The sequence below is a fragment of the Salmo trutta genome, chromosome 17, assembly GCF_901001165.1.
Source record: "Salmo trutta chromosome 17, fSalTru1.1, whole genome shotgun sequence".
NCBI classification, from domain to species: Eukaryota; Metazoa; Chordata; class Actinopteri; order Salmoniformes; family Salmonidae; genus Salmo; species Salmo trutta.
The window spans coordinates 46,699,735-46,712,951 of record NC_042973.1 but is presented as its reverse complement, the minus strand read 5'-3'; the positions used below and the strand labels follow the sequence as shown (position 1 = coordinate 46,712,951).

Below are 13,217 nucleotides of genomic sequence, written 5' to 3'. Positions count from 1 at the left end.
CAATAGAATGTTAAATACAGTAGCAGTCAAAAGTTTGGACACCTACTCATTCAAGGGTTTTTCTTTGTTTACTATTTTATACATTGTAGAATAATAGTGAAGACATCAAAACTGTGAAATAACACATGGAATCATGTAGTAACTAAAAAAATGTTAAACAAATCGAAATGTTTTATATTTGAGATTCTTCAAATAGCCACCCTTTGCCTTGATGACAGATTTGCACACGCTTGGCATTCTCTCAACCAGCTTCACGAGGTAGTCACCTGGAATGCATTTTAATTAACAGGTGTGCTTTCGTAAGTTCATTTGTGGAATTTCTTTCCTTCTTAAAACTTCTTGGTGACGGGGCAGTATTCGGAAATTCAGATGAATAATGTGCCCAAATTAAACTGCCTGCTACTCAGGCCCAGAAGGTAGGATATGCATATTATTAGTAGATTTGGATTACAAACACTCAGAAGTTTCTAAAACTGTTTGAATGATGTCTGTGAGTATAACAGAACTCATATTTGATTTGATTTGATTTGATTTTGATTTGATTTGATATGGCAGGCAAAAACCTGAGAAGTAATCCAACCAGGAAGTGGTTTGTTGTTTTTTAACTGATTGCCTTTCCAAACTACAGTGTCTGTGGGGTCATTTTGCACTTCCTAAGGCTTCCACTAGATGTCAACAGTCTTTAGAACCTTGTTTCATGCTTCTACTGTTACTGGGAAGAGAATAAAAGCTGTCTCAAGCCTGAGACCAACGAGTTGTTTACTGCACGGGCACGCAGGCACGCCGTTCCTTCTTTTTCCTCTGTAATGAATACGCTATTGTCTGGTTGGAATATTATCGAAGATTTATGTTAAAAAGACCCTAAGGATTGATTGTAAACATCGTTTGACATGTTTCTATGGACGGTAATGGAACTATTTGACTTTTTGTCTCGGGTTTTGTGCTCAAGCATTATGCCTTTGGATTAGTGATCTGAACGCGCGAACAAAACGGAGGTATTTGGACATAAATATGGAGTTTATCGGACAAAACGAACATTTCCTGTGGGAGTCCTGGGAGTGCATTCCGACAAAGATCAGCAAAGGTAAGTGAAGATTTATAATACTATTTCTGAGTTTAGTTGACTCCAGAACTTGGCAGGTAACTGTATAGCTTGCTTTGATGGCTGAGCTCTGTACTCAGAATATTGAACAATGTGTTTCGCCGTAAAGCTTTATTGAACAAAACATACATGTATTGTGTAACATTGAGTCCTGGGAGTGTCATCTGATGAAGATCATCAAAGGTTAATGATTCATTTTAGCTGTATTTCTGGTTTTTGTGACGCCTCTCCTTGCTTGGAAAATGGCTGTGTGGGTTTTCTTGTTTAGCCGCTGTCCTAACATATCTAATGTTATGCTTTCGCCGTAAAGCCTTTTTGAAATCGGACAATGTGGTTGGATTAATGAGAATCGTATCTTTAAAATGGTGTATAATACTTGTATGTGTGAGAAATTTGAATTATGAGATTTTTGTTGTTTTGAATTTGTCGTCTTGCTATTTCACTGGCTGTTGGCAGTGTGTACCGCGGGTGGAACGCTAGCGTCCCACATGTCCCAGAGAGGTTAATGCGTTTGAGCCAATCAGTTATGCTGTGACATTGTAGGGGGGTATACAGAAGATGGCCCTATTTGGTAAAAGACAAAGTCCATATTATGGCAAGAATAGCTCAAATAAGCAAAGAGAAACGACAGTCCATTACTTTAAGACAGTAAGGTCGGTCAATACGGAACATTTCAACAACTTTGGAAGTGCAGTCGCAAGAACCTTCAAGCGCTATGATTAAACTGGGTCTCCTGAGGACTGCCACAGGAAAGGAAGACCCAGAGTTACCTCTGCTCTAGAGGATAAATTCATTACAGTTACCAGCCTCAGAAATTACAACCCAAATAAATGCTTCACAGAGTTCAAGTAACAGACATATCTTAACATCAACTGTTCAGAGGAGACTGCGTGAATCAGGCCTTCATAGTCAAATTTCTGCAAAGAAACCACTACTAAAGGACACCAATAAGAAGAAGAGACTTGCTTTAGACCGGTGGAAATCTGTCCTTTGGTATGATGAGTCCAAATTTGAGGTTTTTGGTCCCAACCGTCGTGTCTTTGTGAGGCGGATGATCTCCGCATGTGTGGTTCCCACCGTGAAGCATGGAGGAGGAGGTGCTTTGCTGGTGACACTGTCAGTAATTTATTTAGAATTCAAGGCACACTTAACCAGCATGGCTACTAGAGGTCGACCGATTAATCGGAATGGCCGATTAATTAGGGCCGATTTTAAGTTTTCATAACAATCGGACATAACATAACAATCGGAAATCGGTATTTTTGGACGCCGATTTTTTTATTTATTTTTTATTACTTTTTTTAACTTTTTAATTTTTTTTTAGACCTTTATTTAACTAGGCAAGTCAGTTAAGAACACATTCTAATTTTCAATGATGGCCTAGGAACGGTGGGTTAACTGCCTTGTTCAGGGGCAGAAAGACAGATTTTTACCTTGTCAGCTCAGGGATTCAATCTTGCAACCTTACGGTTAACTAGTCCAACGCTCTAACCACCTGCTTTACATTGCACTCCACGAGGTTACACGAATGCTGTAAGAAGCCAAGGTAAGTTGCTAGCTAGCATTAAACTTATCTTATAAAAAACTATCAATCAATCATACTCACTAGTTAACTACACATGGTTGATGATATTACTAGTTTATCTAGCCTGTCCTGCGTTGCATATAATCGCTAAGGTACACGTTGCTCCAACCATAAACATCAATGCCTTTCTTAAAATCAATACACAAGTATATATTTTTAAACCTGCATATTTAGTTAATATTGCCTGCTAACATGAATTTCTTTTAACTAGGGAAAATGTGTCACTTCTCTTGCAAACAGAGTCAGGGTATATGCAGCAGTTTGGGCCGCCTGGCTTGTTGCGAACTGTGAAGACTATTTCTTCCTAACAAAGACAGCCGACTTTGCCAAACGGGGATGATTTAACAAAAGCGCATTTGCGAAAAAAGCAATCGTTGCATGACTGTACCTAACCATAAACATCAATGCCTTTCTTAAAATCAATGCACAGAAGTATATATTTTTAAACCTGCATATTTAGCTAAATGAAATCCAGTTTAGCAGGCAATATTAACCAGGTGAAATTGTGTCATTTTGCGTTCATTGCACGCAGTCAGGGTATATGCAACACTTTGGGTAATTTGTCAGAATTTTACGTAATTATGACATAACACTGAAGGTTGTGCAATGTAACAGGAATAACGTTTTGTTTTCGAGATGATAGTTTCCGGATTCGACCATATTAATGACCTAAGGCTCGTGTTTCTGTGTGTTTTTATGTTATAATTAAGTCTATGATTTGATAGAGCAGTCTGACTGAGCGATGGTAGGCAGCAGCAGGCTCGTAAACATTCATTCAAAATAGCACTTTCGTGCATTTAGCCTGCAGCCCTTCGCAATGCATTGCGCTGTTTATGACTTCAAGCCTATCAACTCCCGAGATTAGGCTGGTGTAACCGATGTGAAATGGCTAGCTAGTTAGCCGGGTGCGCGCTAATAGCGTTTCAAACGTCACTTGCTCTGAGATTTGGAGTAGTTGTTTCCCCTTGCTCTGCATGGGTAACGCTGCTTCGAGGGTGGCTGTTGTCGATGTGTTCCTGGTTCGAGCCCAGGTAGGAGCGAGGAGAGGGACGGAAGCTATACTGTTACACTGGCAATACTAAAGTGCCTATAAGAACATCCAATAGTCAAAGGTATATGAAATACAAATCGTATAGAGAGAAATAGTCCTATAATTCCTATAATAACTACAACCTGAAACATCTTACCTGGGAATATTGAAGACTCATGTTAAAAGGAACCACCAGCTTTCATATGTTCTCATGTTCTGAGCAAGAAACTTAAACGTTAGCTTTTTTACATGGCACATATTGCACTTTTAATTTCTTCTCCAACACTTTGTTTTTGCATTATTTAAATCAAATTGAACATGTTTCATTATTTATTTGACGCTAAATTGATTTTATTGATGCATTATATTAAGTTAAAATAAGTGTTCATTTAGTATTGTTGTAATTGTCATTATTAGAAATAAATAAAGAAAAAAATTGGCCGATTTATTCGGTAGCGGGTTTTTTGGTCCTCCAATAATCGGTATCGGCGTTGAAAAATCATAATCGGTCGACCTCTAATGGCTACCACAGCATTCTGCAGCGATATGCCATCCCATCTGGTTTGCTCTTAGTGGGGACTATCATTTTTTTTTCAACAGGACAATGACCCAAAATACACATCCAGGCTCTGTAAGGGCTATTTGACCAAGAAGGAGAGTGATGGTGTGCTGCATCAGATGACCTGGCCTCCACAATCACCCTACTTCACCCCAATTGAGATGGTTTGGGATGAGTTGAACTGCAGAGTGAATGAAAAGCAGCTAAGTGCTCAGCATATGTGGGAACTCCTTCAAGACTGTTGGAAAAGCTGGTTGAGAGAAGCTGGTTTTGAGAATTCCAAGAGTGTGCAAAGCTGTCATCAAGGCCAAGGGTGGCTACTTTGAAGAATCCAAAATATATTTTGATTTGTTTAACACTTTTTTGGTTACTACATGATACATGATATGTGTTATTTCATAGTTTTAATGTCTTCACTATTGTTCTACATTGTAGAAAATAATGAAAAACCCTTCAATGAGTAGGTGTGTCCAAACTTTTGACTGGTACTGTATATATTTTTTGTTACAATATTAAGTGGAAAAAAAGATTGCACATGTACGTGTGTCCACTTTTCCAACCTGTGGTAATATTGTTTTTTGTGTGTCCTGCAGTATACTGGGCAGAATAATCCGGGTGACTCAGGAAGTGGCAGAATACAGGGACTGGATCACCATGAAGTGGGCTGATCTGTCACTGAACTCCCTGACCTTAAACGGTAAGGATTTGAAACATTTTAGAGCCCATTTTATTTTATATAATTGTTTTTTAATAGATTTTCACAATTATCCAGTCCAAGTACAGCACTATATCAAAATAGTGTAAACTTGTCTAGCCCCACATTTCTTACCATTTCCCCTATGTCACAGGAAATGATGTCACGTTGCTGGTGGAGCCTCAGCAGACGTACGAATGCAACAACAATCTCTCTGAGGAAGGGGCGGAATCACCAAGTTCCTCCTCTCCTCCTCCTTCCTCTCCATCCTCCTCTTCATCATCCTCCTCGCCGCAGTCTTCATCAGCTAGCTCCAGCGATGCTGTGGGTGCCTTGTGAAACTGAGCATGTTCTCTCCACACACTTTGCACCGTAAAAACCAGGGGCTGTATGTGTCAAGTGATACTCTGAGACGCTTAATACCTACAGCCCCAGTGCTGACCTTTCCTTAGCAACTATGATGTAAAATCTCTAAAGATAGCTCTAAAATATTTTTCTAACTAGTAGTTAGTCTATCAAAAAGGTCCCTTAGGCAATCTACCCTTTCATGTGTTAGAAGTTTGAGATACCTGTCTTTAAACTGTATGTTGCACATGTTTGATTGGATGCTCTGAACCCTCCAGGATTCGGACGGAAGCCCCTGTAAAACTGTGTTGCCGCGTGGTAGGCGGGGCTTATCCGCACACAGAGCTGCCCCCCTAGGATTGACCAATCACAGGGCTACAAGTTCCTCTTCCGGAAGCCACGTGAGCCATTCGAACAAGAGCAAGGTAGGTGACTAACTATAGCATTGGTCACCAACCGGTCGGTCGCGATCGACTGGTCGATCTCCAAGGCATTTGTAGTCGATCACCAAACATTTCTGTAAAAAAACAGCAACGATAAAACCTTGCATTTGTATTTTTTTATTTTCGTTTAGCTCTGTTGGCGATAGGTGCACTTGATTCAGCAGCCCTAGTGCCAGGAAGGCAAAGTGTTCCCATTTTGAATCATTTCATGTGTCTGAAGGTAGAACTCCGCTTACCCTGCAGGCCCACCATGGCCAATCCGATAGCTCAGATCTCTGTGTCTGCACAGTTTCCTCAAGCCATTTGTTGTAAAAAGAAGCCTCTAGTGCACAGCAAATTCAAAACTTGACTAGAGAGATTCAATGAATACAGCAAAGAGCTGTTTTTTTTTTAAAGTAAGTTCATGTTTAAGTTGTTATTCAGCACCTTCACCTTGTTCAACACTTTTATAAGCCATAAAATGTGTGTTCTCCGTACTTTCACTCATGCTAGTGTTTCGATAAGCTTCAGTTGTTATTATTAGAGGCAGAGGATTGTCTTTTTTAGTATTGAGGAATATTTCACTTTCTCTGGTCATAAGAGTAGCAACTTGAATTGCTGCACGAGGCCGAAATAATGCAGTGCGACTTGAGTTTCACCATCAGTTTCACCATCAACTCTCGGTGAGAGTGGAGGTACCGTGAGTCGGGTGAGGCAGCCTCACCGTTGTTCTCCTCTCTCCCTCCCCTCAGACTGGCCATCAGATGCAGGCCATCACACCAGTAAAAAATTTAAAAATCGAATTATTATGCTCACTTAGCTCTGCCTCACATTGTTTTTATATGATTTCAAAATGGTCTGGGAAGAACAACATTGGCAGGGCAAATATAAGAATAGCCAATATGCAGTGATAATGTATTGGGCCTATAGCCTACTGCACACACTTCATTACTACAGAACAGTTTTTTATAAGTTAATGTTGCAGGCTTGTGTTTTTTAAGTCATGTTAAAAAAGAATCGGAGCAGTAGATTTCGGCTTGCTTTTTGACTTAAAGTGATCTTGATTCAGAAAAGGTTGGTGACCACTGAACTATAGGGTAAATAAGGGCCCTTTAATATCTTAATTCAGCACCAATATTGCATTTTTTAAAGCCTGTTTTATTCAGTGAAGTGCCCTTTTTAATATAGACCACATGGAAAATTAAATAAATCAGACTTGCTAAAGTGCCAAAATTCAACACCGTGACTTCTGCGAAGACCCACTTAACCCCGAAATTTCTCCAAGTTCCCTTTGCCAGTCAACTTCAGTACAACATACTATGGGGAGTCGCACTTTCGCGACTTCGGTTGAAGGATCTACAATGAAATCTGCGCCTCGCTAGAAGCCAACCTTCCACAGGTGATAAGCGTGAGGCTTGGATTCATTTCTTCAATTATGCCGCTTTTCTGTTAACAGGGACATTTCACGCTACTAAAACAAACAATTGGAACTCGAGACTGTCTTTCGTTGCGCCAACTAAACTGTCCCTTAGTGTTAGAGCATGATCTCCCACTGGATGTTGTGGGCTGAAGTTTGTATGGTTCTCAAGTTTCCTAATCATAAACAATTAGTTATTCTTTTAATTAGTGCAGCTGGTGGCCACACCGACTGTTACTTTTGATTTTGACCCTCCCCCTTTGTTCAGGGACACATTATTCAATTTCTGCTAGTCATAAACGCAGTTGACAGTGAGAGGATGTTTCTTTTTTTGCTGAGTTTAGCAGCAAGAGGCAATGCTTACCTAGCGCCCACTCCACCAGGGGTCTGTCAGCGTCTTGGGCATTGTTTAAAGTGTTGACTATAGGACATATTTGTGATGCGGGGAGTTGGGCATCACCACACACTTTCAGGTTTTATCACTGGGATGTGACTGCTCCCAGTGTAGCCCACAGCATGCTTACGGCTGGGTCAGGGGAAAGTCACTAGGCAACGCATCTGGCAGGGTCAGGTCTGGGTCAGGTCAGGTCTGGGTGGTCTGCCATGGAGCGTTTTCATTTAGTATCTGTTGGGGTCCGTATGGGGCGTCATTATATTTCCCCATAATATGTTGTACCGACATTGAATGACTGAAAGGTAAAGTAACGTTATGACTCTAACTACTTTTTCCTGAAGGAGGGAATGAGGTACATCTGTTTCGCCCCGCGCCGCCCGTTCCTGGGCTCGGTGAAGAGCGGTATTAAATTGAAGGAATGAATCCGAGCCTCACGCTTATCACCTGTGGAAGGCGGGGACTTCCAGCGAGGCGCGGACTTCACTGGCCTGGATAGGTGTTATTGTAGATACTTCAACAGAAGTAGTGAGAGTGCAACTCCCCATAGTATGTTGTATGTAATTTCCCTACTTCAGGGAACAGTAGTTATAGTCATAACATTGTGTTTTCACCATCATTGCAAAGCCATAGTTTTGCTTTGACAAAGTAATTTCTGAATGTTATTTATTTCATGACATTAGTGATTCATTTACATCTGTCCCTCATTTTAAGGTAAACCCTGTTATGTGAACTGAACTTTCATTTTAAATGGTCTTTTTTTTCAAAAGCAACATTGAACATCTAATAGTGAAATTATAGTGTAAAAGCAGGTGAGCTGGTTCTACTCTTTTTGGCCCTTTTCTGGTGTTTTGTGGTGGAAAACTGAGCGTCAACCCCGTTACCCATAGATAGACACGCTATAATGTTTTAACTATTTAAAAATTAAGCTTGCATTCAATTGCGTCTTTTCACAAGTGGATTTATGGCTGATTTAAGATGAAATCGTCAACCTGTTACTTTATTTGCCATTTAATAGGCACTTATTATAGTATTATTTTTTTACATTTAACCTCATCAAATGGAAATACACCGTTTTTTGAAGTTTAACATGTGCTCTTTATGACAATGTTAAAATGTGGTGATATCCCGTTTTTTTCCCCCCAAGTTACACATCTCAAAAGGCACCGAATTGGTGGAACGACCCTATATCAGACAAGCTTTAGTGTTAACTTACCACACATCCATGTATGTCACACTAAATGTTATTCTAAGCCAAATTTCCCATCAGGGGACAATACAGTTCATCTTGTCTTATGTGTTTTCCTGGCAACAGGTGGACAGAGAAAGTTTGACGTCTCGTCAGAACAGCCATGCCAACACACAGCCAAGCACAGAAACAGGACAGTCGTCAGGCAGGAACCACCAAGGCAGCAGGCGGAGCTGTCCTGGCAGGAGGAGGAAACCCCAGCCTCAGCACCAACGCAAACTTGCGCCTGCAGTGGAGGACCTCTGTAGATAGGATGCGCCATGTCACAGAACTCAACTCCACTCTCTGTGCCGCCGAAACGGTGGCGATCGAGTTACTCTTACCAGGGCTTTTGGTAGTGATATTTTTAAAGCCAAGTTGGAAGGAGATTCCTCCTTTTTCTGTTAGTTGAATGGGCAGATTGACGCTATCCTCGTCTTGAGGGCATAGTCTTTCTGTAATATGAACACACTGCCCATTGGAGGAAGGTCGTCGAGCCTGATCAGTTGTTCCTGTACTTTATCAGTGGCAATACACCCTGGTGCATTGGTTGGGTCTATAACCTACTGGCAATTCAACTTTACAGCATAAATGACAATGGAAAATGTATGGTATAAAACTATGGATATTATTGCTATATTGGGCAAAATGCTTGCACTGACAAAATGAGTTGTTGAAAATGTACGTATTTCAGCAACTCATCTACATTTGCAATTGAAAAAATAGAGCAAAATGTTATTTAAAAAGGCAAAATGGAGGTTGGAGGGAGAAAAAAAAAACATTGGATAGGGATTGTATATTTTTCACCAGCTGAATTAAAATGAATATCGATTTGCCATCTCTCCTGGACTGGGCCAAGTGTGGGTTCTAAGTGCCAACTCCAACCATCAGCAAAATAGATTACTACACTACTATGTATGAGAGCACAAGATCACGAAAGGATCAGGCCAAGGGATCAGCCCAAATGGACCAGTTTCAGTGCATAAAGGGGATGATTTTTGTAATGATCTGTTCAATGGCTATTTCACAATACTGTTTAATCACCGTAATAGCTTACAGTCTAATGTACCTACTGGTAGAATACAAAATGCCACAATATCTGCAATTTGCAAACTTCCTGTACATGAAAACATCAATACTCCACTATTTTGCCTATTACAAAATTATTTGTATTTGTTTATGTATTTATTTTTTTAGTATATTTATATGAATCTATAAATGTTAAGCCCTATGGATGGAAAGCTTAGGAATAGCCTGTATGCGTGTGTAAGAGATGGTTCTGATGCACATTTTGTGCCGAATATCTCAGACGCCTGTGTTCTAAGTCTTACACCCCAGATAGGTTTTGGAAATAGTGTCTAACACTTTGCTCTTACTTATCCAGTGCTTTCAGACCACTGATTGAAAGTCATTGGCTTTTATATGAAAGGATTGGACTGGATGTAAACAATATGGTGATAGTTCCTCTAAGCTTTTAAAGAGGGTAAGTGCAGCTTCTTCCAAGTTGCTTTCACCCATCTAATCCTTTGAGATCTGCCAAAAGAATATAGGCCTAACTTTGACAGTGCAAATAAATTGTGCTACTGTTAATTGAGAACATTATACACCTTACACTGCATTCATTTTAAAGTTGCATACAGTTTCAACAAGAGCACTACTTTTGACGTTATCAAAATGGCAGGTTGACGTTTATTGGGATGAATCTTGTCCTGGAGGCAGAGCGATTTCTGATAAGGTTAGCAGTGTGGTTGGGGTTAGGGTTAAAATCAGATGTTGACTGTGGCTGTGCCAGCTAGTGACTAGCCTGCAGTGGCCTCCAGTACATGAGTCATCCCAATAAATTCCAGCACCAAAATGTCACTAAGGGTTGGGCCACTGTTAGTCCTAGCATTTTCTTTTGTTCCCAAAATTGGTCCTCACAAAACATTTTGTGTGCAGTCCAGACATTTGTTCCAACCTTCAAGATAGCTCATTGTTTTACAAGTGATAATATATTGTAAAAGAAATGCATATTTTCCCATTGCCTGTTCTTTATTATATGTGATTAGAATATAACAAAATTCATGACAAAGGAATGTGTTGTTTTTTTCCCCCTGTTTGTCTTTCACTGCAAATTTGTTCATGTGCTCACTGCTCAATCATTTCAACACTGAATTGGTTTTTCAAGCAGACAAGCCACCATCAAAAATCCTAAAAGTCAACATTTCTCTCCACTTTCCAACCATGAATGAATTTGAAGTGGAAAAAGGTTTTATTGCTGTGAACAGTAAAGCTGTTTTGTAGAATGGTAATTTCCTTATTTTTTCTTAGCATTGTCTACAGCAAATGTACAATCCCTGCATTGAAGTTGTATTTTCATATGATTATTGATATTATTTAGCTAATTATATTTTTGTGGAAGATGAATAGATATAAATGTCAAGACCCTGAGGGTAAAAGTGGCAAGTGGGAAAATGTAAGTCTCTCATTATTAAAATAAACTTTTGAAAGAACTGCTGGTCTGTCTGCATTTACATGTCCCATTTAGCACTCTTTTGAAAACGTTCTCCCCAGTGGAAGTTTTCCCACAACTCTCCCATTGACATCATCAAATATTTTACAAGAAAGTATAAATTGTGCACCAAAGAACAGTGAGTGAGTGAGAAGAGCCAATAATGAGCCGAATGAGATACCATTAAATGCCTACCATTGAACATCTGACTGACATGTCGTGATACCAACAACTGACTAACGTCTGCGTGACACCTGCATCTTAAATAGCATTGAGCTATATTGTTAATCTGCAGGCTATTATAATACCATAAAATTCAACTGCGTGAGGGGTCTACTCATACAATTAGATTGTTTTTTATACTGAACAAAAATATAACTGCAACATGTAAAGTGTTGGTCCCATGTTTCATGACCTGATATAAAAAATCCCAGAAATGTTCCATAAGCACAAAATGATTTACCTTAAATTTACATCCCTGTTAGCATTTCTCCTTTGCCAAGATAATCCAGCCACCTGACAGGTGTGGCATATCAAGAAACTGATTAAACAGCATGATCATTACACAGGTGTACCTTGTGCTGGGGACAATAAAAGGTCACTCTAAAATGTGCAGTTTTGTCACAACACAATGCCACAGATGTCTCAAGTTTTGAAGGAGCGTTCAATTGGAATGCTGACTGCATGAATGTCCACCAGAGCTGTTGCCAGAAAATGTAATGTTAATTTCTCTACCATAAGCTGCCTTCAACGTCGTTTTAAAGAATATGGCAGTACGTTCAACTGGCCTCACAACAGCAGACCACATGTGGGCGAGCGGTTTGCTGATGTCAAAGTTGTGGAAAGACTGCCCCATGGTAGCGGTGGGGTTATGGTATGGGCAGGCATAAGCTACTGACACCGAACACAATTGCATTTTATCCATGGCAATTTGAATGCACAGAAATAATGTGACGAGATCCTGAGGCCCATTGTGAGGCCCATTTTTTTTAAGATATCTGTGATCAACAGATGCATATCTGTATTCCCAGGCATGTGAAATCCAGGGGCCAGTAAAATCCTTGAAATTGTTGCATGTTGCGTTTATATTTTTGTTCAGTGTATATACACTGCTCAAAAAAATAAAGGGAACACTTAAACAACACAATGTAACTCCAAGTCAATCACACTTCTGTGAAATCAAACTGTCCACTTAGGAAGCAACACTGATTGACAATACATTTCACATGCTGTTGTGCAAATGGATTAGACAACAGGTGGAAATTATAGGCAATTAGCAAGACACCCCCAATAAAGGAGTGGTTCTGCAGGTGGGGACCACAGACCACTTCTCAGTTCCTATGCTTCCTGGCTGATGTTTTGGTCACTTTTGAATGCTGGCGGTGCTTTTACTCTAGTGGTAGCATGAGACGGAGTCTACAACCCACACAAGTGGCTCAGGTAGTGCAGCTCATCCAGGATGGCACATCAATGCGAGCTGTAGCATGAAGGTTTGCTGTGTCTGTCAGCGTAGTGTCCAGAGCATGGAGGCGCTACCAGGAGACAGGCCAGTACATCAGGAGACGTGGAGGAGGCCGTAGGAGGGCAACAACCCAGCAGCAGGACCGCTACCTCCGCCTTTGTGCAAGGAGGAGCACTGCCAGCGCCCTGCAAAATGACCTCCAGCAGGCCACAAATGTGCATGTGTCTGCTCAAACGGTCAGAAACAGACTCCATGAGGGTGGTATGAGGGCCCGACGTCCACAGGTGGGGGTTGTGCTTACAGCTCAACACCGTGCAGGACGTTTGGCATTTGCCAGAGAACACCAAGATTGGCAAATTCGCCACTGGCACCCTGTGCTCTTCACAGATGAAAGCAGGTTCACACTGAGCACGTGACAGACGTGACAGAGTCTGGAGACGCCGTGGAGAACGTTCTGCTGCCTGCAACATCCTCCAGCATGACCAGTTTGG

At 40.7% G+C, this 13,217-nt stretch overlaps 1 protein-coding gene across 1 annotated transcript in view; it reads left to right on the top strand.

The window, feature by feature from the left end:
• LOC115152305 (terminal nucleotidyltransferase 4A) overlaps positions 1 to 11,265 on the top strand; it is a 45,850-nt gene extending 34,585 nt beyond the window's left edge. Inside the window, exons 9-12 of the mRNA XM_029697061.1 lie at positions 4,870 to 4,973; positions 5,125 to 5,294; positions 5,594 to 5,740; positions 8,861 to 11,265. Coding sequence (XP_029552921.1) covers positions 4,870 to 4,973; positions 5,125 to 5,294; positions 5,594 to 5,740; positions 8,861 to 9,046 — 607 coding nt within the window. The 3' untranslated portion in view covers positions 9,047 to 11,265. The remainder of the gene's footprint in view (positions 1 to 4,869; positions 4,974 to 5,124; positions 5,295 to 5,593; positions 5,741 to 8,860) is intronic.
• Positions 11,266 to 13,217: the final 1,952 nt, after the last annotated feature.